This window comes from Podarcis pityusensis, assembly GCF_964106645.2.
Source record: "Podarcis pityusensis genome assembly, chromosome: 2".
NCBI lineage: Eukaryota > Metazoa > Chordata > Lepidosauria > Squamata > Lacertidae > Podarcis > Podarcis pityusensis.
Genome location: NC_138029.1, coordinates 64,717,802 through 64,745,794, shown reverse-complemented (window position 1 = coordinate 64,745,794; position 27,993 = coordinate 64,717,802). Strand labels below are relative to the sequence as shown.

Sequence of the window (27,993 nt, the reverse complement as noted above, 5' to 3'; positions counted from 1 at the left end):
TAAAGCAAATCTAGACTTTTTTATTTTTTTTTAACAATTTGCCAAGACTGGAATGAGAGATAAATAGAAGGCACAACAATTTTGTTTTCGTTTTAATACAAATACAAACTAAACATGAAAAAAACTTCCCTATTTCAATAAAAAAAAAAAATATCACAAGTTCAGGAACAGTGTTTTAAAGAGTCAAGTTCTAGACATTTAAAACCTATCCCACAATCCTTGTAAGTGGTAAAACAGTAGTGAGAATTCCTTTTCGTGATCATGTACCAAAAGAGAGCATTCTATTGATACCCTTTATTCCACTTTTACAGCGCCACAGAGAAAGGGTAATGTCAATTTTCAAGCGGCAACATCTCCAGACCAAGGTCCAACAGGTCATGTGACCCCACCCCCCCAAAGGGGTGACGGATTTCCCTGCCCTTGAAACGTTTGTCACGTACTAGTTTTTCCTATAGGCTCCTGAACACATGCAGCTGAAAAGGTTAATTCCACTGACTGAAGCGCACCCCATTTCAGTAAGGAGGGGAAAAAAGCGCCACACATTCCATTAGGAAAAACAACAGGTACAAAAAAAAAAAATCCAGTCCACATGTCTGCAGCAAGCAAGGATTCAGTTCTTTTCTTTTTTTAAAAAAATCCACTTTTTCCCGAAATATTGTTCCACAAAGCTGGAATCTGGGACAAAGACTAGAAAAAAAAATATCACGAAACCAAACACAAACAAAATGGGCCAAAATAGTATCAAACGTAGCAGTCTATAACAGGGTAGGGCCACATTCCAAGATACCCAAGGCTGAAATTCACAAATCTGCAGGAAGAAGGGTTTGTCTCATCATGTCATCCATTAATCACTGGCGTTGCCCGATGCCCCTTCCAGTGCCAAATCCTGGTTTCTGAGACATTCCTCCACGTGGAGGCCCTCGGATCCCACCTCCCAGCCCCCCACGGGGGCCACCAGGCCCACGGGGTCTGTTGTCTCGGCGATCACCCTCCCTGGCTGCTCGCGTTTTTTTCTCTTCCACATTTAAACGCACTTCTCCTCTGAACATGATCGGCTGGAAGAGAAAAAGTGGTAAAGTGGAATCAACAAACAGGTAAGAAAGTACTAAATACGTACAATAATACATTGAAGTGAATTATTGCACGGAACAGACATTGCAGAAAAATAAGATCCTGATCTCCCAAAATGAAGCGTCTTTGTTTACTCAAGTTGTGAATTCTTCATCCACCCCACCCATATTTGGCAAGGATAGTTTAGAACTGTTGTGTAGGCCATTATTTTTAACTGTAACTGCAAATTAATATTGTAATCTAGCCAAGAGCACCAACAGCTTTGTCTATCTATTCCCACTTCAGCTGCCACCCCCAAGTTAAACGAAGAAGCCATGCTAATTGGCTTCTCTTGGTTTTTTGTGTTTGCTTTATTTCAAAACATCAGTTTTTAGTACACTTCAGTATAACCTTTATCACTTTAAATATCATTTAATGTACCCTATTGGCAAGGATCTTCTGAACGGGCTCTGGATCGTCAAACACCACAAATCCAAAATTAGGGAGCTTTCCTCCACTGTTGATACGGAGTTCCACAACATTCCCATAACCTGCAAAAGAATTTCCAATTTCTTTGATCACACATTAGACTGTTCTGTAGAAATAGGCATGTACTTTTAGACACAACCCTGAAGCCCCACCACTAGGCAAGCAATATTCAAGACTTACGTTGGAAGAAATCCTTTAGTTCTGCCTTATCCACATCATGAGGGAGATTCCCAACAAACAGCTGGTGACTGTCTGGGTACCTCACAATACGCCTAGTTTCCATGTCACCTGGCTCTCCTTCCCGCACTTAAATTAAAAAAGATAGACATAAATCATTCATCATCTTTTGCTTTCTATAAACACCATCATAAGCTTTGCCTACTGGAATAATGACAGAAGTCAATAGACAATAAAGCTTCAAATAAAACACAAGAAATGAGTGACTTGGTGCTTCCATTCAAAAGCATGTAAGCAGACTGAAGTGTCCACTTAAGATTAAGTTGTGGCACTTCAGACTTTTGAAAGCATCTGGTTTAAATTATTCCCAAATTCTTTCCAACTCTTACGACACACTCTTATTGTATATAGTTTAGCATCTTTGAGTATCACAAAAGTTGACTTTATCTGTTCCAACAGTGAGCGCTGCTTTAGTAGCTATATTGTTATTACCAAGTACACCAGATTTCTTACTTGGTCTAGGGCCTCTTTGTGGTGGGATATTTGTCCGTTGTTCTCTCACCCTCTGGTCTCGCTGAGGTCTCTGCGGCGGAGTCTGGGATTCAGGCTTTGATTCAGGACGGGGCTGCAAAAATGGACCAGCACAAATGTAATGCATCTAAGTCATGGGTAGGCAAACTAAGGCCCGGGGGCCAGATTCAGCCCAATTGCCTTCTAAATCCGACCCACAGACGGTCCAGGAATCAGCGTGTTTTTATATAAGTAGAATGTGTCCTTTTATTTAAAATGCATCTCTGGGTTATTTGTGGGGCATAGGAATTCATTTATTTATTTATTTTTCAAAATATAGTCCAGCCCCCCACAAGGTCTGAGGGACAGTGGACCGGCCCCACTGCTGAAAAAGTTTGCTGACCCCTGATCTAAGTCAAGCAAAGCTTTATGTCAGCATCCTCATACCCTAACCATTCTAAACCTGGGAACCCCAAGGAAAGGGAAAAACACAAGTTTAGATGCCAGAATAGAGGAAGATTTATCGGCCCTTTCACTTGAAATCGCATGCCAAGCAAGGAATTTCAAGAACATTTCCCCTGAAAAGGATGATTTTGCAGAGAAAGAGATGACTGCATCATCAACAAAAAATGATCATGTCCTAAAAAGTAAAAATAACGCTCTACTACTTGAAATACTATCAAATTTGCAATTAACCTGACAGTTGTTGATCCTGGTTCAAGTTCATTAGTTGGCTGGTATATTTTTACCTGTGATGCAGGTAATTTGACAACGTGAGGTGGTATGCCTGAAACTGGAACAGCTCCACTAGGTGGGAGATTCTTACTGGTTACAGATGCCCATGAAGATGTCTAACAGGAAAAAACAAGATTTCATTATTTCTGAGTAACATCAGGTATCTGCGCTCTTCAAAATTACAAAGTTTCTTGCACGTGTACAAATTTTGACATCTTTCTTCAAATTATTCTACAGCCACAAATGTTTTTGTCAGAGACAGCATGTGGGCAGACTGCACCTTACTTAGAGGCTTTCGGTAGATTTTGCTGTGACTGCTGAAACTGCACCCCCCCCCCAATCAAATTCATGCCACCAAATTGTGCCCCTCACTTGCATGGCAAGCTGAGGGGAGCACTGCTTTCACAGGATGGCTCTCCCTGCATGCCTTTCTACCTTAGGAAACTGCACTTTTCTAAGCCCGAACGGGTGTTTGGTGGCCTGGGGGAGTGTGATTATGTCCGTGAGGGTTATCCGTGATGTGTTTCTATCCTTGGAAACTGCACTCCCCCAACCATGCTGTTTGGCATGCTAAGGAAAACTCCATATCCATGGGTAGCTGGAGCACAAAAAGCCCCACAAAGCCCACGGCCTGTGGCTACTAGAAGAAAAAAAGACTGCCCATTCATTTTTATGTCTTTAAAATATTTATAAACTGAACTCACACAAAAATATATTAGAAATGTACAAAAAAAAATCAAGAAAGCAGAAAGGCTATTTATAAAGAGCCTTTATATAAATAGTATTTAATCCTTGGAAATTAAAGTTCCTTTCAATATCTGGAATGCAAACTTAAGGTGTGTCTTACAAACTGTCCTAAAGGTCTACAAATGGCTAAACCTACACAATTTATGAATGGCTGCTATTGTCAGGCTCTTTTTGCCAGCAAGAAACCCAATAGACTAAGAGTATTTTTCCAGATACTACTTAGAGCAGTTATGGGGAACAAAAATAGAGAGAGGTTTTTTGGACTTATACAATTCTTATGCTACAATGTGATATAGGGAATGCTGTAAAGACTGAAGCTCTACAACTTGGCAACTTACAGTACAGTCTGAACTGTACTTGTTATCAAGATACCTGCCACTGACTTTCTGCTAAGAGACAACTGCCTTTTCTTCAACTAAATGTGAGTACACAGGAATTATCTTGAATGTCTTGACAGCTCTTGTAATCTTTCTCACTTCAAACTTAAAAATACACATGAGTAAATGTGAAAGGGGATATCATCATTAAAATCATGCATGTTACCCTTGAGTCCTCTTGCACTACGGGAGCAGGGTCCACAGGGACTGGAGAAGGACTCTTCTCTACAGTCTCTTCGGGTGCTGCTTCCTCCAGCGCTGGCTCAGTTTTTTCTTCCTGAGCCTCTGGTTCAGGCTCCTGTTCAGGTTCAGGTTCAACTTCTTGTTCCGGCTCTGCAACTGGTTCCTCCAAATGTTCCTCCAAGTCATTGCTGTTGGTGGAAAAATATTTTCATTATGGTAACAATGCATTTGCAGAGCTCAAGCACCAAGACCATAAATGGAATCCCAATATTGTGCTATTTCAGTACCAGGGTTACAAACAAGCATCCATCCAATCTGAACCCTCATACAACAATGCTTTGTTAAGTCAGCAATGTTCCCTTTTTAATCAGCATGGATTATACTCATTCATGTCCTCTCTCTCTCACACACACTCCCCTAGAAATCTGAACTTCAATGCTCCCACCTCAGTAAATTTTAAGAAAGGGCTGGTGGACTTTTAGTTATGCAAAAAGACTGCAGCATTGTTGTGTATATTGATGGACACTTGTTAGAACAACAGTTTTGAGATCAGGCCCTAAAAAAAATTTTTGGCAGTAAAGTCAGCACTGATTCTGCAGGAGACCATTATTAAAACAGAAATGAGATTAGGTTTATAGTCTGAAAAAATAGTACTCTACAGAATACTGGTCTCCTTCCTACATTTCAGCCAGCAGTTATAGGCAAACTGGTTAGAAGCAGTAGCATAGTTATGATTGCAACCGTGTCTGAGTTACCTGACAGACTGCTCATAGTAGGCTGCTGAATCATCAGCAACTGCCTCAGGAGTCTGTTGCCTATCCTCAGGTTCCTCTGCTTCCTCCTCAGATTCTGGTGAGGGGGGAAAAAATAGATTTTACACCGATCAAGTACACGACAAATTTCCACATTGCAGTCAGAATGTACACACAGTGGCTGCATTCTCATGTTATAGTAAGCCGTGCTAATGGTTGACCATGAACATGCAGACTGCTTCTATCTCGCTCCTCTCCACTAGCAAACAGGACATCACTAGCACACCACAATGCTTACCTTCATGTTTTGCCAAAACTGGAGACTGTTGCTTGTTTCAATCAAATAAATTATGACTGGTAAGCCAAGAACAAACCTTGGCTTCAGATTGGGTTTGGATTGAAACAAACCTCAGCCCCCAATCTGGACATTAACACTAGGCCAAGAATTTTGATTCGTTGCTCCTGCTCGCTAGCAAGGAGTATAGGAGGGACAAACTCTGCATTCCTGGTCAGCCACTTGCAAATATACTCAATGTTTTACATATTAGGTATGGGGAATTTTGATTTTAGTTTGCTGAAATATCCCCTTACCTTGACATTATTTTAATTAAATATTTAAGATTTATAGCCTGCCCCCCTCCAACAATGCTAATACCAGGCCAGGTACATTATAAAACAGAGTATGCAACCAAATATATACATAACCAACAGTAGAATGCTAATAATCTAGTTGTTCACATCATTGCACAAACAGCTGATCAATGCTCAACACATATTTCAGAGGCACGGTTCTGACTGAAGCTTCTAAACTTCAAGCAAGTACAAAGCACAGGGTTACAAAAGGTATGAATGACAGCTGCTAAAGTTAAGAACTGGTTTTAGCCCCTTAACCAGCAAGTCTGCTTCTATGTCTTGGCATGGCAATTACAGGAGACTGAAATGCTGAAGAGAGTAGTGAATCCCAGTAGTAAACCTAAACCATGACCAGCAAAGGCCATACCTCCAGTGACGTGTTCACTATTTTTTCTTCTGTTTTACCATACAACTTAACAGCTCACACCAGAAGCCATCTTAGATAAGGCAAGTGACAATTTACGGATGGGATTAAAATTACATAAAAATGGCAGTGAAACTTCTCAAGACTGGTCTTCAGTTATTGACCAAGATCAAATTCCTACATTTGGTAACTTTAAAAACTCTTATACAGATGTAAATAAAATTTGGCTGGCTCAAGTTTTAGCACTGCTGCTATTAAGGTTTTAGCGTGTTCTGATGTTGGCTCCCAGTCTGGGGAAAAGGTGGGATATAAATATATTAATAATACTAAGTTTATTATTTGTAAGCAACTTGAATTTGACTGGGCAAATCGTGTTATCATTTTTTCATCACAGAGAACTAATTTAGGAGGAAAACACATTGACAGTCTTGGTACTTACCCTCTGGAGGTTCAGCATCTAAATCACCAAAAACTTCATCCTGGTAACGGAATATGTCATTATGGACATAAAACTTGTTCGCAACAGAACCCTGAAGACAACACAAGGAGAAAAGGAAGTTTAGCCTACTGCATTCAGTACCAGTGTTCATGTTTAATCTGGCAGCACAAACCCACTTTGCTTATGTTTGAAACAATCTAACCCTGCTTTACCTACTTGCACTATGCTACAAATATAGAGGGACACTTCAATTGTTACATAAACATTACTTCCTGAACCATCTCAGAAGTACGCTCTACTCAACTAAAAAGCATTCATTCAAAGTATCAATGATTAGAAGAATGCTAAAAAACAGTTTTTAAAAACAAAAACATAATAGCTTTTAATGCATAATTTATTTATTATGATTTACTAAATTTATATGCATCATGATAAAGGATTATCATGGAAGCAGAGATTTTTAGTAACTAACACAGCCAACTAAACAGTGAGACGTCAGGATTAAGACAATGAGTCTACCAAGGCCAGCAAAAATTTTAGGAGCCGTCACACCCAGACATTTAGAAATTTCTTATTTATAAATTACTGGAACCAGGCCTTATGACAAATAGTGCTTCTCAGTTATGAATGCTGATAATTATCCCTTTGTCTATGGTATGCAACAAGAACAGAAAAAGGACTTAACACATGCACAAATGCTAGGCTTATTCTGGCAGAGCCACATATCCAAACACAAGTGCATCACAGTTGTTAATGACTCTAAAGTAAAGAAGTTCTACAGCCAATGACAGAGGGGAGCCAACTGAACCTTCCTGGCATCCCCAATCCCACTGCACTGATATAAAGTCACACACTGATGTTGGGCATACTGGTTCACAGACTAAGATTCCCACAGGCTACATACCTCAGGAGCAAGGACAAAAGTCTGCATGAATCTCCGCATTGGCTGTGTGTTATTGGAGAGCTCACCCATGACCTGTACAACAACACCATCATTCAGAGTGGCATGAGCGTCCACGTGGTGGATCTTCGTGCGGCAATCCTTAAAATTCAGTGACAAGACCTTCTTGTGGATATCCTACAGAAATCATATTGAAATATGTATGAGCTACTTTAAGGATTCAAGCAGAGATGAACTAGAAGTGTTATGAGTTTAGTACTGTAAAGCAAAGACTTTTAAAAAAACAAAAACCTGAAACCTTGACAGGCCCAGACTACCTGCAGTCTGACTTAACTGAAGTCTTCCCTTTCTTACAACAAATAGTCTTCTATTTTATGAAAGCTTTCTTCATTTAAAAAGGGACTTGCCGTATTTTTCGCCCTATAGGACGCACTTTTTCCCCTCCAAAAATGAAGGGGAAATCTGTGTGCGTCCTATGGGGCGAATGCAGGCTTTCGCTGAAGCCTGGAGAGCCCCAGCACCAGCCCCACAAGCTCAGGGGACAGCGGGGAGGCGGAACGCCGCCATCCCGCTGTCTCCCGATGTGGTTTGGAGGCTGATGGCGGGGAGACGCGTGCTTCTCCCCGCTGCTGTCCCCCGACCTGGTCTGAAGGCTGGTGGCAGGGAGAAGAGCGTTTCTCCCCGCTGCCGGCCCCACAAGCGCCTGGGGGGGAAATAAAAATTTTTTTCTTTATTTCCCCCCCAAAAAACTAGGTGCGTCCTATGGGCCGGTGCGTCCTATGGGGTGAAAAATACGGTAATTATTAAGAACATAAGAAGAGCCTGCTAGATCAGGCCAATGGCCCATGTACGCTAGCATCCTGTTCTCACAGTGGCCAACCAGGAGAAAACCTGGACCCGAGCACAAAAACATTCTCCCGGTCTGTGGCTTCCAGCAACCACTATTCTAAAGCATACTGCCTGTGGGAAGCGGAGCATAGCCATCATGGCTAAAAGCCATTGACAGACCTCTTTTTTATGTCTAACCCTCTTTTAAAGCCATCCAAGTAGGTGGCTATCATCAGCTTCTGTAGGAGCTAGTCCCATAGTTTAACTATGGACTGCTTGAAGCAGTACTTTCTTTTATCTGCCCTGACTCTTTCAACATTCAGCTTCATTAAATGTCCTCAAGTTCTAGTATTATGAAGAAGAAAAAACTTTTCTCTATCCACTTTCTCCATGCCGCATCACTCCTTACTCGCATTTTCTCTAAACTAAGAAGTCCCAAAAGCTTCAACCTTTCTTCGCAGGGAAGTTGCTTCAACCTTTCTTCGCAGGGAAGTTGCTCCATCCCCTTGATCATTTTGGTTGCCCTCTTCTGAATCTTTTCCAACCCTACAATATTCTTTTTGAGGTGAGGCGACACAGTATTCCAAATGTGGTTGCACCATAGATTTGTATAATGGCATTATGCTACTGGCAGTTTTACTTTCAATTCCTTTTCTGATTATACCTAGAATGGAATTTGCCTTTTTCACAGCCACTGCACACTGGGTCGACATCTTCATCGAACTATCTACAATGACCTCCCATTCTATGACTGCTAAGCTTACTCATGAGTCTTTGGTAAGGTACCCTGTCCAAAGCTTTTTGAAAGTCAAAGTACACAATAACAACTGGATCACCTCTATAAGTTTGTTGACACTCCGAGAACTCTAATAGGTTCATGAGACAGGACTTGCTGTTGCAGAACTCATGCTGTCTCCCACTTCAGCAAGGTTTGTACTTCTATATGCTTGATTATCCTATCTGCAACAAAACTTTCCACCAGTTTTCCTGGGGCACATATTAAGCTAACCAACATATACATTCCAGCATCCGTTCTTAAAGACTTTTGACACCTTACCTGAAAATACATGACCTATAGAAATCTAGCAAATATCTACTTCAATCGAAGTCCATTCACTTAATACCTAAGGACTAAGAATTCAGATAGCTGGCACAGAAATCTGATGCAAGTTTCCCACCTCCTCAAATTCTACTTTCTAATTTTAAGTATTTTTCCTCAGACTTTACACTGTATCTTGACTGTGCCTCAGTCAATCATAAAACAATTTTGCAAATGCTTACAGACTGCCCGTGGACTGCATCAGCTGGTTTTCCATTCGAATCCAAGCCACCATGGACATAAGAAGAATTCTTTCCATAGAACCTGTGAAAGAGCAATTTACATCCATTTCATCAATGTACAATTCCATCACATGGTCCTTTGCAGCACTAAAATGTTAGCCATATTGTTGACTTTAGGCGTAAGCAATCTTTTGTTTTGATGTGGGCTGATGGAAAGCCAGCAAGTTATCAAACCAGTTTCTGCAGCTGCTCGTTGTCAAAAACAAGTCTTTTAATCGTCTGTCTCCAAGGAACACAATCCCAACTTTATCACAATTACCTGGCCACCACTGGTAACTAGAAGTTCCCTGCAGGTAACAATCTACATACTGGTGGCACTCAGCTCCCAATCACTACTGGTGACCTTATTCCCCAGTGCCATAATACTGATGTTAAAAAGCATGCGGGACAAGATGAAACCCTGCAGTATACTACAGTCAACTGCTAAGGAGTTGAGTAGCAGTCCTCTGATGCCTCTTCTCTGGTAAAGGTCCTAAAGGTCATCAGCCTGTGCCTCAAGGCTCTTTCGGTTCTGATTTTAGGCCCAAAGCCAGATTGAAATGAGGCCAGATAATCCTTTTCCTCCAAGCACATCTGAAGCTGACCACCACTCAACAACCTTGCCCCCCGCCCCACATGGTTTTCTCAATATATAGTGCCGTGCAAGTGTCTATAGTTCACATAGTCACTTACGCTTCCATCCACTGCAGTATTGCAAAACAATGCGTTTGATAACAAGTGGATTTGCTGTGTCCTGTTGGTGGTTGTTCTGGAGTAAGGTTCCATATGACTGTGAAGCACCATGGCAACAATGAGCTACTATGACTTGCTAACTGAATTGTATTGTTTTGATTAATTTGTTGCTGTTGCTTGCTTTATTTATATGCTATTGTGTTTGGTATTATAATGAATGCAATGTTTGGAGTTTTAAAAAATGTTATTGTGATTAATGTGAGCCACTTTGAGCTCAACATTTGTTGTTGGAAAAGTGGAATACAAATATTAAATCAAATAAAAAACCAGGTTTTCACAGATTGCTAAATTTGCCACCTGAGTCCCTTATTTTGTTAAGCAGTCCTTTCATATTAGAAGCCTCTTGATGTTTGGATAAGAGCTCTGCTGTATGTAGAAAAGAGCTCTGCTTTTTGTGTAGTTCACTGTTCAATAAAGATGATGCAGTCCACATATTGCCTGTAGCCTGATGTGGTCATCGCAAGGAACTCTCATCTCAGGCATAGGCAAACTCGGCCCTCCAGATGTTTTGGGACTACAACTCCCATCATCCCTGACCACTGGTCCTGTTAGCTAGGGGTGATGGGAGTTGTAGTCCCAAAACATCTGGAGGGCCGAGTTTGCCTATGCCTGTCTTGTCTCCTTATATTTGCATTTTATTTGCCCGGAGACTGGATTATAGGGGGAAGATGAGACTGAGGTTTTGCTGATCCTCCAGGAGCTACAACTTCCGTGGAAGAAACCAACCTGGAAACAACTTTTGTATGGAGTTTTATTATTACTATTTTAGGGCAATGCAAGAATAGTGAGTGACAAGAAGAATGTTAAAACTCAAGATTATAGGCAATATCCAACTAAATCATATTCAGAGAAGACTCAATGAGATCAATAGGCTCAAGACCACTGATTTCAATGAGTCTTTTCTGATATTACTAATACTGAATATCAACTTATTACTTCACAGTGGTGATAGAAGAGGGAATCTGGTCCTGAAGCATATACAACTCGGCTCAAATTTAAACTGTGGGGAGGACAGAGAACGGAAGAGATGTAGAAGTTTATCTGCAAAGATTTCATTGTGCCCATAATTTTTGTTTTGCTTTTGGCAAATTAAACTTGTGAAGAGGAGCCAGTATTTCTGTACTACAGGGCCCCTGATTCTGAAATATTATTTTAATTAATTCAAATAGGAGACTTTACCTGTGCAAGAAGTCTGGTGCTTGGTTCAGCAGAATATAATACTGTCTTACGAACTCCCGCCCAACCAGCAGGGGACTTGGCTTCTCCATCACCATTTCTTTGGTCAACTGAAAACTGAAGACCAAAACATTTGTGAAAATATATCCAATACTCATCCTTGCCAAGGAAAGCTTATATGAACTATAACCAATTTCTCACACAGTTGCCAATTTACTGCACACACGGCTAAATTTCTTGAAATATTTCAATGGTAAGGAAAAGAAACAAGACTATAATTCAAACATAGCTTTTTGAAGTGATTATATAAAAAAATACAAGTGCCCAAAATTTCAAGTATAGCAGCAGAAAATTGGTGGCAAGCAAGTAAATCTTGTAGAATTTAACAGGCTATATATGGCTGCACTAATTCCCATTAACCTTGTCTGACTTCAGTAGCTGAACTGAAAGGCTTCAAGAAAAGGTGCAATGACCTTTAAGTTCACATACAGTAAGTCATCTAAGCAATAAGCTGGGACATGATACCTCTTATCCAGGAACCCAAATTTTTACTTGATTGGCTCTCCACCCACCCATTTTGCCAAACTCTTTGTGCGCGCACACACCTCACAAACACCCCCCCACAAGAAAACATTGGAGTCCAGAGCAGAGTAGGGTAAGGTGCACAAAAAGGTTTTTGCAGTAGCAAAATTTGGGCACCATCATTCCTTCACCCACCTTTCAGTAAGCTGGAATGTTATTTTTTGTACACAATGTTCTTCACTTGAAAACACATTATTTTATAGGAATGATCATTCCCCTCCATAACAATACATCTGTTAAAGTCAATATTTAACTGTTTTCCATTGAAAAACAGCCACTTCACAATACAGTACACATATCCTAATGCATAAATTTGAATCCTATGCTCTTGTGTAGTATGAACCCATGTGTAGTATGAACGCAGAGGGAAACTTGATCACTCACTAGCCCACCCCACTGCACATCGATAAGAAGCCTAGCAAGGGCAAATGTATTCCTGCAGACCATGTTCTTATCTTCATCCAGCACAGAGGGAACCTGACCAGCCAAAAGTGAGAAACAGGGCTTTCTTTTCTCAGGAGCGGGGTGGGTCTTTAAAAGCTGAACTGCCATTGGAGCTTTGTCCGTAAGAAGTTACTCTTGTTGACTGAACTGGAAAGACAATAATACATTCACCTTCATGATCATGGTTATTTGGCTGCAGGAGTTGCTGGAAGGATGTATACAAGGTGCCATACAACAGTCTTAAGGACCCCACTCCGTATTTGCGTAGGGTTTGCTCCTTAGCCTTTTCTTCTCCCAAAGACAAGGCAGGGGATGCTTGGGATCAGTGTTTCCCTTCTCCTAGATGGGCTACCTTTCCAGGTTGACAAGCCCCATCTGTCCCTCACTTCCCTGTACAGCAATTGCAGAAACCGCCTTCTTGACAGAGGGACACACTATTTGTCTCATCCACACAATCTGCCACAACCTGTATTTGCATGCATAGCTGAGTGCATTGTGGGGACCAAAAGTTGACGAACTACTCCAAAGGAGCAGTGTCCCCCACCAGAGGTACTACCCCCTCCCCTAACATCCCATACACCAGTAAAACAATTAAATACCAGTAAAACAATTAAAGTTGATGTTTTATTGTCTTATGGCTGTATTAGGAAAAACCCTGTGATCCTATTTGGATACAAATCTAAAAGTGATACAGTCTAAAAGTGGGGGGGGGGACTGTCTAAAATAAAATGAAGATTGAACCTTTATCTCAGCTACCAGCTAAGCAATATATCATAAACTTGGGGGAAAGAGTGGATATAAATACATCAAATAAATAGATAATATCACACACAGATGTTGTAGGAAGAGTCAGAGTGGCCTAGTAGACAAGGCCTTAAATTTGGATCCCCCTTCCATGTTCCAAGAAATATAAACATATTGGTGGTCTTAGAAAACTACAAGTCTGAGTTTTTAAAATGGAAACAATCATCTACCACACTGAGTTATCACAAGGAGTATAAGTGCTCTACAAAGGTCTGGCTACATCAAGCATCAGCACATTTGAGAAAAGCCAGCAGTTAGTTTTATGTTTACACTATGAAAGAGTTTTGATGTATAGTGAAGTTAACCATAAGAAAGAAAGAAAGAAAGAAAGAAAGAAAGAAAGAAAGAAAGACAGAAAGACAAATCTTTGGAGGGCAATAAAGAACTAGGTTTTCTAAAAAAAAAATTAAGACACACCAGGTGGTATCCAACTAAACAGTTCTGCTAGTGCAACCAACAAAACAGAACTTCTCTCCATCTCCTTTCTCCATGCACTCCCTAGATCTGCTCCTGAGGGTTGGGGAACCCCAGAACAAATTTAGTGGCAGCAGGGGGGGTGGAGTCTTGTAGCACAGCCAAAATTGCCTACACTACCATAACTGTTTAGTTGGCTACCACCCAGTCATTTAATGCATAGTCACTAAGAAAGATCACCAGGTGGCTTAGGTAAGTTGGTCTGTGTACAGTACTTGCAATTTGTAAAAATGTTTATGCAAATTGCTCCAGCAAATTATACCTTCTGAATAAATCAATTCAAGATAACTAAGGGTTACTTTTTAAACCTGAACTGCTTGTTCTACCCCCTTAGTTTAAATCTGCAATAGGCTAACATGGCAATGAGAAAAATGTTTGTTTAAGATGGTTAATACCTGCTTTCAAATTTACATCAAACTTTAGTGCATGAACAGTTATGTATCATTCAACCACTATTTTTAATGACTTATCTGAAAACAGGCCATAACCCCCAGTGCTTAAATTACTAATATGCCAACATTTACATTCCCAAGCACACTGAAGTTTGACATCTGTCAGACTTGAAACACATTTGTTTAGAGCTGCTTCCAGAGAGGTGGCTCCTAAAATTAATAATCACCTTTCTTTCAATGTAAGATGCAAGTGGAATTGCAATTGGTTTTCCATGCTATTAGGGATATTGCACTTCTATATGTTCTGTTCACACTAGTGGGCGTGACATAACTGCTATAGATGGGAAGAATGTCCAGTTCACCTGAGCAGCCATCTGAAGCTCAGCACATCTTCACTATGTGTACAATTTTATCACCCAGCCTTTTAAATTGACCTTTAATCAGCATCAAGACTTTTCTGCTATATTTCCCCCCAAAAAAGTAACATATTGTTGAAATGCAACTTAAAAATGAACATGTCAGAGCACTATAAAACCACAAGAAGGAATTAGCTTTGCAGAACATTATTAGTCTGTGCACATATTAGCAGCAGAACAAAGGTCTGTGACCGATAGAGCAGAGCATGTCATTTACTTCCAATACATTACTCAACACTTTCACACAGCAGTCCAAGGCATGCCGGTTGTGGTGGTGATGGGCCGGGGGGGGGGGATTTTTCAAGATAAAATATTGCAGTCTGACTACTGCAGTGCAATCAAATTATTAAGTCTTTCGGATTTCTGGATTTTTCAATGGCCTGGTCTCGTCTTTATCAAACAGTCAATATGTATGTTAAGTTTCCCTTGTGTTGAAGAAGAGTTATCCAGGTTTGGTGACTGTTTAATGTTTTTATGTCTGGAATTATTAACACAAGCAACTCAGAATTGTGGAAAACTAGTATAATCTCTTGCAGCAAGGAAATTACACCTATACAAAAACACACTTAAAGGGAAGGGCATGCTTTTAAAGAAAAGCACATGCTTTCATGAAATACGGTAGGTTCTTGGTTCAATACCTGAATCTCCAGCTTGGGAAGGAATCCTATGAGTGGGCCAATGGGATGGACCAATCATCTGACTCAATTAAGTTAATTTCCTATGTACCTACTATGATTCCCAACTATAAAGAGCCACAAATAAAAGCAGAGTAAGAAAAAAGTATATTACTGTACGTTGCTTCACAAAACAGTGGCAAATATCAAGCTCAGTGAATCCACTGACACCCTAATGCAAATTATTCTTGTATCCCCAGTCCCCATTGCACGTCTGCCAAAGTCACCTTACAAAGACCCTTTTTCCAGGCTAAAAGAGGTCCAGCCATTTAAGCCCTTCCTATTATAGACTGAGGAAGGGGAATCATGTGATCAAAGCTGCTATATTTGAGCTCATCTCCTTAAAGGGAGATGAGCAAAGTCTACAACTCTTCTTGTACAGTATAGCCATTTTATACCCAAATTACACTACAAACTCAACAAAAAACCCTGGAAGCATTCACTTGTTTCACAGCTACATTTCATTTCAGTCATGTTGCAAACTGAGAAATATCCAAGAATCCTTTATTTCTGTCACCTGTTAATGAATGAATCAGCTGGAAGCTATAGAGGGTTCTTATTACCATAAACACTTTGTACGATTAAATTTCACCCTACATATTAAGTTCCAGAATAGGGCTGGGCGATATCTGGTTTTCCACATTGTGATATATCACCAGCTAAACATCACAATATACTGAAATATCATGATGCCTGAAATAAGGATGGAGCTGTGTAATCATTGGCTGGCTTCATGGATTTTGCATTTGATTTTTGCATAGTGCACACGCACACACGCGCGCACACACACACATTAATGCTAGGCAATGTATCAATACATAGTAAAAAAATCGGTTTAAAGTCTACATTATGGTAACAGTTTCATAATATTCAACATAGTGATATATTGTGAATCACGATGTGTGCGCTTTGTAAAAAAAAAATGTGATGTGGGAAAAACCGTGAAGCCAATCACCGCTTCTCTCATGATTCCTGTCGCTTTGTACTGTACTATAAAATAAGTTGTAACAATGTTACAGGTAAGTAAAAATGTATCAATTTTAGACTCCTAAATAGTAGCAGTTGTCAGGACATTACCTCGTGCACCTCTACATAGAGCCTTATTTCAGACATTGTGATATATCGGGTATATTACAATAAGGCTGGTGATATTTCACAATGCTGAAAGCCATACATTGTTCAGCCCTAACACACATCATGATTCGCGATATGCCAGGTCAAAAATTATGAAACTGATCTCAAACGGACTTCAAACTGGTTTTGGATATATCAACATATTGCCCAACGCTACCACCTGTCCTACTACAGCTACCTTTCCTAACCACACAATTATCTCCGGCACACACAGAGGTTAAGTGCCCATGCTGTTTTTGGCAGCACAAGTACCACTTTACACTAAGGTGCTTACATGGCACAACTGGTCATCATCTCTTGCATTAAACCAACTACAATTTGTCTATCATTTGTGTAACATATACTTATCTACAAAGCAAGAGATATGACTTCCCATATTCAGCTATTCTCATTGATTCTGCTTTTCCAATCTCCCAATATTAAGACAGACACTATGAGCAACCCCAGCCAATATGAATAATTCTGGAGATCTCTTGATTTGGACCTACGTTTGGAAGTTGGAACAAACTTTCAGTTCTGCCTCCCTTTTACCACTGTTGCACCTTGGGCTAAATGAAGGACACTGGCTGATGTACAGAAATTCAATATTTACGTGCTCTGTAACTCACTAACCTGGCTCCAACAGATACTCAGAACTGAAGGTCACCCTTTTTTATGACGAGCCTGATTGAGAGAACATTTCACAGTCTAGCAATTACTGCAGACTTAAGACCTATTATATTTCAAAGACTTACAAACTAATTTGCTTAATATCAAATAATGATGCTATAACCACATTAAACATTTCTTACTGCCCGATTCTCTGCATGTTTACTCAAAATGAAGGCCCACTGTGCTGGATGAGGCTTACTCCCTTGTAAGTATATGTAGGACTATCAGGCTGCAGTTGAATACTCACCCAAGAATTAGCCCCCTTTAAGTCAATGTAGCTGAGCACAGGGATGGCACTCCTAATCTCTGTGTTTGTGCCTGAGGCTTACACCATCTCAAACACCAGAATTGATTTTAACTCATTGGAAATATTGTCTATTTTCTCCAGAGTAAAAATATTGTGCTTTGCACAAACAGAATTGGGGGATCCTATGCTCCCAGAGGACGGGGGGGGGGGGGGACTCTTAAGTCCAATAGCTTAACCTCCTCCATATCCTTGGTAGGAGGTATTAATAAATAAGAGGGCAATCTAACACGCATAAATGGTATTTGACTTGGGGGGGATCTAAAAAATAATAATTACCTCACATTAAGTATAGTTTTCTTTGTTCATTTGATAATGTATCTTTATTTTTCCAGCTCGAATAAGTCCACAAGAAGCCTTCAAGGAATAAAGTGTTATAAACCACAAACTTTAACGAAAAACAGGTAAGTCCAGTAGTAGGACCAACACCCTTCATCTGAGTAACCTTAAGTAAGATGCATGTGGCTTAGATTCAATGTGTGATCTTAGTTGCTAAGAAACTGATCTCAATGACTTAGAAATCCAAAGTTATATTTAATATTGATGGTTGGGTAGCAGAACTGTTAGAATTGCCATCCCTAGAGTGTGTGATGTCATACAATTACCTTACACAAATTTAATGCCATGAGAAACACCATTCCAGAGTGCATTGATGGCTATTGTATATTGCTCCAAGCAAGAAACATAGCGACCCAATACTTTTATCTGGCTCCTAGCCAAACTGACAACAAAAATTCCCTCCCAACATTTATACTGAGTCGCACCTTCCTACTGACAGAAAACATTTGAACTGTGCATTCACAGAAGTGAGGCAGCATACAAGAACATAAATTATTAGGAGCTTGTTTTCTTTTGAATAATTTTGTATCATGTGAGAAAGGCCTGGTTCGTGTCACTTTAAACTAAGCATAGGCAAACTCGGCCCTCCAGATGTTTTGGAACTGCAACTTCCATCATCCCTAGCTAACAGGACCAGTGGTCAGGAATGATGGGAGTTGTAGTCCCAAAACATCTGGAGGGCCGAGTTTGCCTATGCCTGCTTTAAACAATAAATGAAACACTGGGATAAAGCAAGCAGCATGCTGGTTCACAGCACTGTGGCGCTCCTCTTCCAATTCTACCCACAGGACCCTGGAGAGAAAGCGAGAAGCTGACTTGGCATTATATGTCAACCAGTGCTCATGCCTTGTAACTAGTATTCTGAACATTCTTGCTATATCACATTTAACTTTTAACAATGATTTACTGTAATGTGCCAACTGGGCCACTGAATTTGCTTTCTTGGGTTCTAAGATTAATGTTGTTGGGTTTTTTTAAAGAAAACTATATTGTTATTTGTAAAGAAAATAAATTTTAAGACATCAATTGACTGTGATTCCTGCTATTTTTAAGCTTTAGCATGAGGGTCCCAACATTAAATAATTCAAAAGCAAAGAAAATATTTGTGGTGTCAATTACAGGTACCACAAAGTTCACACATCTACTCAGAAGTTCCATTTTTGCTCAATTTGTTGGAGCTACAGATGTGACAATGCCAGGCTAGTCTATAAAGAAGTATGAGTTGCTTGGATCAATTTTGAATATATCCCCCGTGAATGCTGACAGTTTGCCATTATGAAAACCACCACATGTACTTTGGCTCTTGAACAGCAGTTGGTGAAGGTCAGTGTCAGCAAACAATGGTCTTCTAGCCAAGACAGTGAATGTCTTCCTGGAGAAATGGAAGGTTTCTCCTTCTTTAAAGAAAGTCCTGACCATTAGTTAAGTAATTTATATATATAGCTTTTCATTTCAGAAACCTAAAAAGCTGCCTTATTCTGAGTCGGATCTTTGGTCCATCTTCAGCTTTGTACATACTATACCTTTAAAGCACACTCAAAGCATATCCTTTCCCTCTAAGAATTCTACTCATGCCTCTGTAGCTTTGCATTTGCTGTGGCTAACCAAACCACAATTTAAAACCATGGTTAAACCAAAGGAGTTGGATTAGCTCATAAGGCCAAATCATACTTCAAACAAGTCACTGTTTATAAACCAACAAACCACGGTATCACATAATGGTTTGTTATCTGAGAACAAACCATGATGAGCTGGCATACTTCAGACATTTAAATCAGACCTCACTTTGACTACCCCAACCATGAGAGTCAGATCTATCTGAGCAAACCTTGCAAACCTTTCGGCAAAATGCTACTGTGTGCCTTCTACTGAATACTGGCTAATACACATTCAACCTGTGTTACAGCAATTTCATCAGATACTACTGTTTCTGAGCCCAATTAAAAGTATTAGTTTCTTTTTTTAAAAAACATTAGTTTCTGTGTTAAGAACCCTTCAAATCACTGTACACCAACTTGGACTAGTTGCATTCAGAAAATAAAGCCCTGTTTTATGTCCCCTTCATTACCTGAGCTTTGATTTCCTGCAGCTAGAAGCAGAGCACTTGCAGCAGTGGCTCTGCATGTATGGAGCCAAGTTCACATTCAGACCTGCTAAGACTAAGTAGTGTATCTGTTCTGATCTTTGTATGACTAATCTTCTGGCAGGCTTTTGAATGAGTTTAGCTGCCATTATATAATGGTTGAACAGTGGATTTCTGGATTTTCAGTGGCTGTAAGCATCTTCAGCCGCACATATCAGTATTGCACTCAAAGTAAAAACCTCTCTTAAGCCAGGGTTAGCTTAAACAATTGCTACCTAATAAAAACAAGAAAGGAAGCAATACAACTGGATTCTTTTGCTAGCTCAGACCTTGATGACCAGAAATATGTAGTCATAAAGCAGCACATATTTACGTAATAAAGAAAATGTTTGCACATAGAATTCTAGGTGCTGTCTTTTTGGGGGAGGGGGACAAGCCAAACAAGTCCCAAGGATTGAACAAAGGGAAATTCATCGTCCCAAAGCCCAATTTTGAACTAAGCAGCCACCTTATTTCAAGGATAACTTGCACAAGTTAAACCAAAATTTTCCCTCCAGAAAACTTTACATGTACCGCTGAAAAGAAAACATATGGGAAGAGGAGGCTTATGTCCATATGCTCAGCTGGTATGATTTCATGTACAGTACTTTGGTTCAACTATTATTTCTGTAGCACTGACCCAAACCCTCCCACAAGTGTATATGTGCTTAGTACACACAATAAAACTAAAAGTACTGTATCAGGACCAATTTAAACAAAATCCTATCAAACTATTTTATTATATTTGAGAAGCAATTCTACACCACAAACTTTATCCTCTCTTCTCCTACATGTTGAAATAGCAGCATCCTATTGAATGCAAAAGGGACGCGGGTGGCACTGTGGGTTAAACCACAGAGCCTAGGACTTGCCAATCAGAAGGTTGGCGGTTCGAATCCCTGCGATGGGGTGAGCTCCCATTGCTCGGTCCCAGCTCCTGCCAACCTAGCAGTTTGAAAGCACCTCAAAGTGCAAGTAGATAAATAGGTACTGCTCCGGCGGGAAGGTAAATGGCGTTTCCATGTGCTGCTCTGGTTCACCAGAAGCGGCTTAGTCATGCTGGCCACATGACCCGGAAGCTGTACGCCGGCTCCCTTGGCCAGTAAAGCAAGATGAGCGCCGCAACCCCAGAGTCGGTCACGACTGGACCTAATGGTCAGGGGTCCCTTTACCTTTTATTGAATGCAAAGGGATGCAGGTGGCGCTGTGGTGTAAACCACTGAGCCTCTGGGCTTGCCAATCATAAGGTCAGCAGTTCAAATCCCTGCAACGGGGTGAGCTCCTGTTACTTGGTCTCAGCTCCTGCCAACCTAGCAGTTCAAAAGCACATCAAAGTGCAAGTAGATAAATAGGTACCACTCCAGCAGGAAGGTAAACAGTGTTTCTGTGTGCTGCTCTGCTTTCACCAGAAGCAGCTTAGTCATGCTGGCCACATGACCCAGAAAAACTGTCTGCAGACAAATGTTGGCTCCCTCGGCCAGTAAAGCGAGATGAGCATCGCAACCCCAGAGTTGTCCGTGACTGGACTTAATTGTCAGGGGTCCTTTACCTTTGTATTGAATGCAAACTAGGAAACTGTAGGTTAATCTCAGACTACAAACTCAGATATCAAACCAGGATCACATTATGGTTTGAAAACAGATTAAGCCAGTTTCCCAGTTCAGATATAATGGAAGACTATGGTTTAACAAACCCCAGACATTGTCAGCTGCCGACACACAAGAGAAAGGAGGACAGAACAGAAGCACAAGGCTCAGTCAAATAAACAATGGTTTACTGGGCAGAGATCATTAGAAAGCTAACTGGGCATCAGTTGTTCCCTTCATGTCTGAAGAAAATCAGAAGACAGATGGGCCTTATTAACCTGGAAAGGTAGCCCATCTAGGAGACCTTAAACTCTGACCTCAAACCTCTGCTGCCTTGTGGCTATACTCATTCGTTAGAAAGGCTTCAGGAGTAAACTCCTAAGGAAAAATCCTTATACGCTACCTTGTGGGACATCTCCAGGAGAAGGAAAGGCTAAGGACTAAACCCTACACAAATCCAGAGTACCCAAGGCAGTAGGATGGCACTTTGCTCGCCTCATTCTGGCAATTCCTGCAGCCAAGCTAGTGCCACATGTACTGTTTTGCTTTCCTTTGAACTACATCAGCAAGGCTGGGAGTGGCAGAGGTGGCGTTGTCATCTGGACAGCTGAGAACTTCCATATATGCTGCCAAGACTTCTACACTGGAGTTTTTCAAATGGTGCATTCTATTCTCTCTCAAGACAGATGGATGCCAACAACAATGTGTCTCATTGCTTCCCATCTTTCACACAGATTAGCAGAATAAAAAAATACATACATACCCTATTTATTCACAAGTACTAGAAAACTAACAGAGGAATTTGTCCTACATCTTCTATCCCAGGCACAGTAATTCTCAACAATGGGCAGCACTGATGTAAGGTAGAGCACTTTCCAGTTCTTTATTTTTCTATGGGAAGTGTTCTAGCCCTAGGCCGGTGGTTTTCAACCAGTGTGATGTGGCACCCTGGGGTGCCTTGAATGATGGTCAGAGGTGCCATGGACAACACTGGCCTCTGTCCCTCTTTCCTTCCCTCGTTCCTATGATGCCCTCGCGTGTCTGCCTCACAAAGGCTTGCACAGCTGTTTACTGCAACAGCCCTAGCTATAACCTCTGCAGGCGAATGGTGCCTCTGGGAAGCACCTGGGGGGGGGGCAGTTCAGAAACCAGGGACAGCGGCAGCAGCAGCTGTCTGGAGGACTCCCAAGGAGAAGGGAGAGGAGAGGACTGAGGGAACACTCTACCAAGGGAGTGAGGCTGCCAGCTCTGCAGGCAAGAGGTGACATAACTGGACTTCTGAGCCCCACAGGGGTGTCGCAGAAAGAATGTAGTTGGTTAAGGGAACCGTGGACTCAAAAAGTTTGAAAACCTCTGCCCTAGGCATCAGAAAACTTTCCAGCAAACCCACATCACTGTCGTGCAGAGAATCTTGAACTTCCTGTTGGGTATCAAGATCGAGCTACTACCAGCATGCTTTCATCCCATACTCACCTTTAAGTCTAGAAATGGGCTCATGTCAAAGAAAGCCATTTGTCAAAGTCCATGTGCAAATATGAGTGTTTTATTATTCTGGCATACCAATATTGATGCCACAGCAGGTGCAGTGTTCGAAACTCCCATTGTTCTAGGCACATTTTGAGACAGGGAATTTCATTAGCACGAGCAGTTTCTGAGCGCAGTATTGTGCCTAAGATTTCAGATTAAAACTGCATAGTGGAAGGAAAGGTGGAGCTTTTTCTGCCTCCCCACTTCCAGCTACTCTCTGAAGACTGGAGGAGACCCTCTTAAGAATATTAGGGGGGTGAGCAGGGGGAGGACTATACCATGTGAAAAATGAACATATTTTAGCTGAAGTTCATTTTTAGCTTGATATTTAAAAAAAACACACCTACACGCGCCTATTACCTAGGTTTAAGGCGCCATTTAGCTCCTAGCTTTCATCTCTGTTTCTAACACTGAGCAGATGTGATAAGATATGCGGCTCTACTCTGTTAAGAGACTGCAACTCTCACCATCCCCAATAACCTTCTGGCTGGGGATGATGGAAGTCATAGTTCACAAACACCTGAAGGACCACAGGTTCACTCCCCCCCCCCCAGGGCTTGCAAGGTTGTAAAGATGTTGATGTAACGGGTAAGAAATACTTTAAACATTAAACGTAACTTTTCTTAGGCAATGTTAACATTTAAGGTGCTGAAAACATTCAATCCTTAAAATTCCTTATTTTACCTAAATGTAAATCATAGTGGTTTTCAAATAGAAGTGAAATGCAACTGCTAAGCTGATTTGCACTTTCTGGATTTAACTCAAGACTTATTTTATAGAGTACATAAGATCCAGAAAAGTGTTTAAACTGTCCAGTCTGTACTTAAGTGTGGTTTTGACTTAAACATCACTGAAGGTAGGTGATATCACGTTTAAAACACAGAATAACATTTCAGAAATGAAACTGAATTCAGAACTATGAATTTGAGTAACTGTCACATGCAAACTGTTTGGAGTGTGGGGAGAGGTAAAAATGTGGTTAATCCTAAACAGCTTTATGTAAAAGCTTTTTCAAACTCATATTCCACAATTATTTCTTCAACAGCAGGTTCGCCGTTTGCGTGCTTCTGGATCCAGCTCTATCTCTGGAGGCTTAGGTAGCCTCAGTGGCTAGAAATGCCTTTTACCAACTGCAGCTGGTTTGACAGGTACAGCCATTCCTGGACCAGGAAAGTCTTGCCACAGTAGTTCATGTGTTGGTTACTTCAAGACTGGATTACTGCAATGCACTCTATATGTTGGGTTTCCCTTGTGCTTGATCTAGAAGCTGCTGTTAGTGCAGAATGCTGCACCATGGCTACTGAGTGACGCCTTGTCAGCATATAACACCTATGCTCAGAAATCTGCACTGGTTGACAATTTGCTACTGGGCAAAGTTCAAGGTGCTACTATTGGTACATAAAGCCCTCAACAACTTGGGACCAGTTTACCTACAAGATCACCTTATCCCCATGTGCCACCCAACCTCTTCAGTCAGCAGAGTGTCACATAATGCCCATTCCACATTTGTAAGAACTTGGTCACTTAATGTGACACTCCCTGCACTTTGGAATTCACGGCATATTGAGATCAAGCACTAATAAATTTATGTATGTATAATCAAGAACATGTATGTATAAATAAATGTATGTGTTGTTTTCTAGTTTGAACAGGAGTATAATTTTCAAACCTACTGTAATTTTGTAGCTGCTTTTCCTGGCTATCTATGGATTAGCTATTGATTACTACAACCCTACATTTTTTCCAATCTTAAAAAGCCAATGTCAGTTTAGTGAAGAGATAGGAAACCTTATGCCCTTCAAATGCTGATGGAACTCCAATCCCCATCAGTTCCAGTTAAGTATTACCAACGCTCAAGAGTTCTGCAGTGTAGAGGGTAGGGTCACAATTTTATTTACTTTATATAGAAGATCTCAGGGCAAGTTACAATTTAAAAACAATAGGCCAATAACACACAGTTAAAATTTTCCAGTACAATTCAACAATGCAACAAGGATTTGAGATGGGATAGTTGAATGTAGTTATACGTAACTTGGATGGCCTGGAAGCAGATAAAAGTTCATTCCAGTGGTTCCTATCCAAACCTCAAGGGAAAGGATGCTCTATAATGGAGCTGCATTGCCAAAAAGGCCTTCCTGGCCACCTTATGGATCCTCTGACCTCAACTCAGTGATGGCACTGCCAGAAGGGCCTCCTCTGATCTGAAAGCCCATACAGTTTGGGGAAAGTAGCTTCTTCAGGTAACCTGAGCCTAAACTATTCAGATCTTTATTTGTCAAAACCAGTATCTTGGTCTGGAATGGTTTGCGTTCTGGTTTAGCAATATCTGGAGTACGACAGATTTCTCACCCCTAAGTTTCCGCAAAATAACCCTAAAATTCTACTGCAACTTTCAAGCAGCGGACTATGAGTGGGTAAATTTAGAGAGCATTAATCCACCACATAATGACCCATCAAGGCATTTCTCTTGTCTTCATGCTTGTTTTATTCCTAGACTTTTAAGTCTAGGTGAGTGAGCAGAAGTACATCGTAAGGAAATTTATCCGACTACCTTATTTTCTTAGTTTGTCTTTGTTAAGGTATTCTTAGCTTAAATGTCAATAAGCCAGTAGAATATCTGAAATATGTAAGGCTTCTCCATATAAAAGAAAGCAGAAGTTTGTTTCATGTAGTTTGTCTTTAAAAATGACCTGTAGGGAATACCTATTATTAACTCCTTTAAATTATTAGCATATGAACAACCAAAAAAGGAATCTGTTAAATCCAACATTTCATTACCCAAGACCCTATTGATTATACATATACAATCTAAAACTCCTGAGATTGTTTTATTCAAATACAAAAAGTTCAGTACACCAGGTGAAAATTTTAGTCTAAAATGGATTCTACCACCAGGGTCTGCTATTTTTAGATATAATAGTTCAAGCAGCACTTCCAGTTAAGTACACAGAAGAGCATGTCTGGACAGCACAATGCAAACTTTACCATTGCTGTTTTGGCTGCTACAAACAGAAGTGCAAAAAAGATTTGATGCCAAGCAATTGATAAATTCATTTAAGTATCATTTATGGATTTAGCAAATTTGAAATGGTTGGCATCTTTGTGAAACCTTATGGGAACACATGATGGTATTTTTCCACTTAACCATACAGAACACCTTAGCAGCGGAATTATCTTTTACTTAATGACTGACCAGAGCCCTGCAAGTGCCCCCAAAACAGTAGTTCTTAATAAATGGGCATTTTTCTATAGCTTAGTAGTCTGCCTGCATTTCCTAAACCTAGCACTGTGTCCATGGGAGAGGCAGACAAAAATAGCACAAACTGGAAACATGGCTACTTGCTACAAATACTCCGCAATAGATTATGATGCAGCCACCTGACACAACCAGATTTCAATTATCAGAAAAACATGCCCGTGAACGATTCCCTTTAAAGCTATTACATAATAATAATAATAATAATAATTTATTATTTATACCCCGCCCATCTGGCTGGGTTTCCCCAGCCACTCTGGGCGGCTTCCAAAAGAATATTAAAATACTATGTTACATCAAACATTAAAAGCTTCCCTAAACAGGGCTGCCTTCAATACAATACAAAAACTAATAGATTTTAGTAAGATCCTGGAAATTACTAGAAGCTCCAGGCATACTCAATCTAGTTTCTATGAACACGTCAAGACTGACCTTGAGCAAGTGTCCTTACTTTTCTGCCTTTATTACTTTATTTTTTACAGGCAAAAACTTGTTGGGAGGGCTTTGTTTTTTGGCTTTTAGGCGTCCACAGCACAGGGTTGTTTAAAACACTGCCGATTTCATCTCTCAAGTGAAAGGCTACGCCACTTTAAAACAAAGCTACTTAGCTCTCTATATTCCAGCCTGCTTTTTTGCCTGCGCGCTAGGGAAAAGCAGGCTGCGTGCGGCAAGGGACAAAAGCTTGCAGCTCCGTCTGCCTAGGCTTGCACAATGAAGCACAGCTCACTTCCGCGGCCCCTTTTCACAAGCGTCTGCCCCACTGAAAAGGAGCACCATTATGCCCCGGTTCCTACGCAGCTACTCCCGCGGACAAGTCAACGGAGCGGCGTCTCGCACCTCCCGTCGCTTTCCTCCTCCTCCGCCCCCCTACACCGGTGGAACGAGCACCGTTCATGCATTTCCGCTCTTTCACAAAGCTCGCGGGTTTTTGTTTGGTGTGGTGGGTGGGAGGTTCTGGAGGCGCGAGAGAAGCGCGGGGAGGGCGGCAACGGCGCTTCAAGAGGGTCCCGTTCCCGCTGCCCACCCCCTCCCTTTTGTAGGCCGCTTTACATGCACGATCAGGAACCTTCCTAGTTAGTTATTCATAGCGCGGGGCGAGCAATCGAGGAGGGAGGGAGAGGACCGCGCCGGGGCCAGGCTGGGCGCCGCCTCCTCCGCATGTCAGAAAGGAGACCCTCGTCGTTAAGCCAGCACCGAGTTCCCTTCGCAGGCCAGCGCAGCGACCCGTTAACAGCCGCCCAGCCGCTCCTCTCTCTGCCCCCTTCTTCAAGATCGCGCACTTCCCCGCACGGGCGGATCCTTCTCGCCTCGCTTTTGCTACCCAGAGGGCTCAGGCCCGGCCACGCCGAGGGAGCCCCGTTATGCCCCAACCTCCCCTTTCTCCCCCCTCCTCAATATACCGCCAGGCCGGCCAGGCAAACGTCCGCCAGCCCCGAGCGCCCCCTCGGCTCAGCGGACACCCCCACCGCCTGCCCCCCCGCCACCGGCGTCCCGCTCCCGCCCCGAGGCTGAAGGCCGCGGGGCGAAAAGCGGCGCGGGACAAGGAGGGGGAGGAGTGCCGCCGGGACCCCGCGTGTCTATGGCGACGGTGGCGGCGGCGGAGACGCCACAGGGGTACGAAGCCCCCTCGACCCCCGTGAAGGACGTGACCCCTCTGCGCCCCTCCCGCACCAACCTGCGGGCGAGGCGGAGCTGGACGCGGAGGAGGAGGAGGCGGTTTCACTCCGTACAAGGCGGGCAGGCAGGCCGAAGGGGACGAGAAGCACCTCACGCAACAGCGTGCTCAGCCACCGGCTAAATATACCCGGCGCGCAACCTAACCCTATGGCATGCCCGCAGCCAGTTAGGAGCCGG

General features: G+C 41.7%; 1 protein-coding gene across 2 annotated transcripts; it reads right to left on the bottom strand.

Moving 5' to 3' along the window:
• On the bottom strand, positions 1-27,993 carry G3BP1 (G3BP stress granule assembly factor 1). 2 transcript variants are annotated; one of them, XM_080996206.1, is made up of 12 exons: positions 27,815-27,993; positions 11,438-11,551; positions 9,467-9,548; positions 7,361-7,534; positions 6,457-6,547; positions 5,024-5,117; positions 4,252-4,456; positions 2,976-3,077; positions 2,230-2,341; positions 1,720-1,845; positions 1,492-1,622; positions 1-1,055 (listed from the first exon to the last, which is right to left on the bottom strand). In XM_080996206.1, exons 2-12 carry the CDS (start codon positions 11,530-11,532, stop codon positions 849-851), a joined length of 1,419 nt encoding a protein of 472 aa, XP_080852332.1. In that variant the 5' UTR covers positions 11,533-11,551; positions 27,815-27,993; the 3' UTR covers positions 1-848. The 2 variants fall into 2 exon arrangements, with proteins under 2 accessions (XP_080852332.1, XP_080852333.1); XM_080996207.1 differs by having other exon boundaries at positions 1,492-1,601.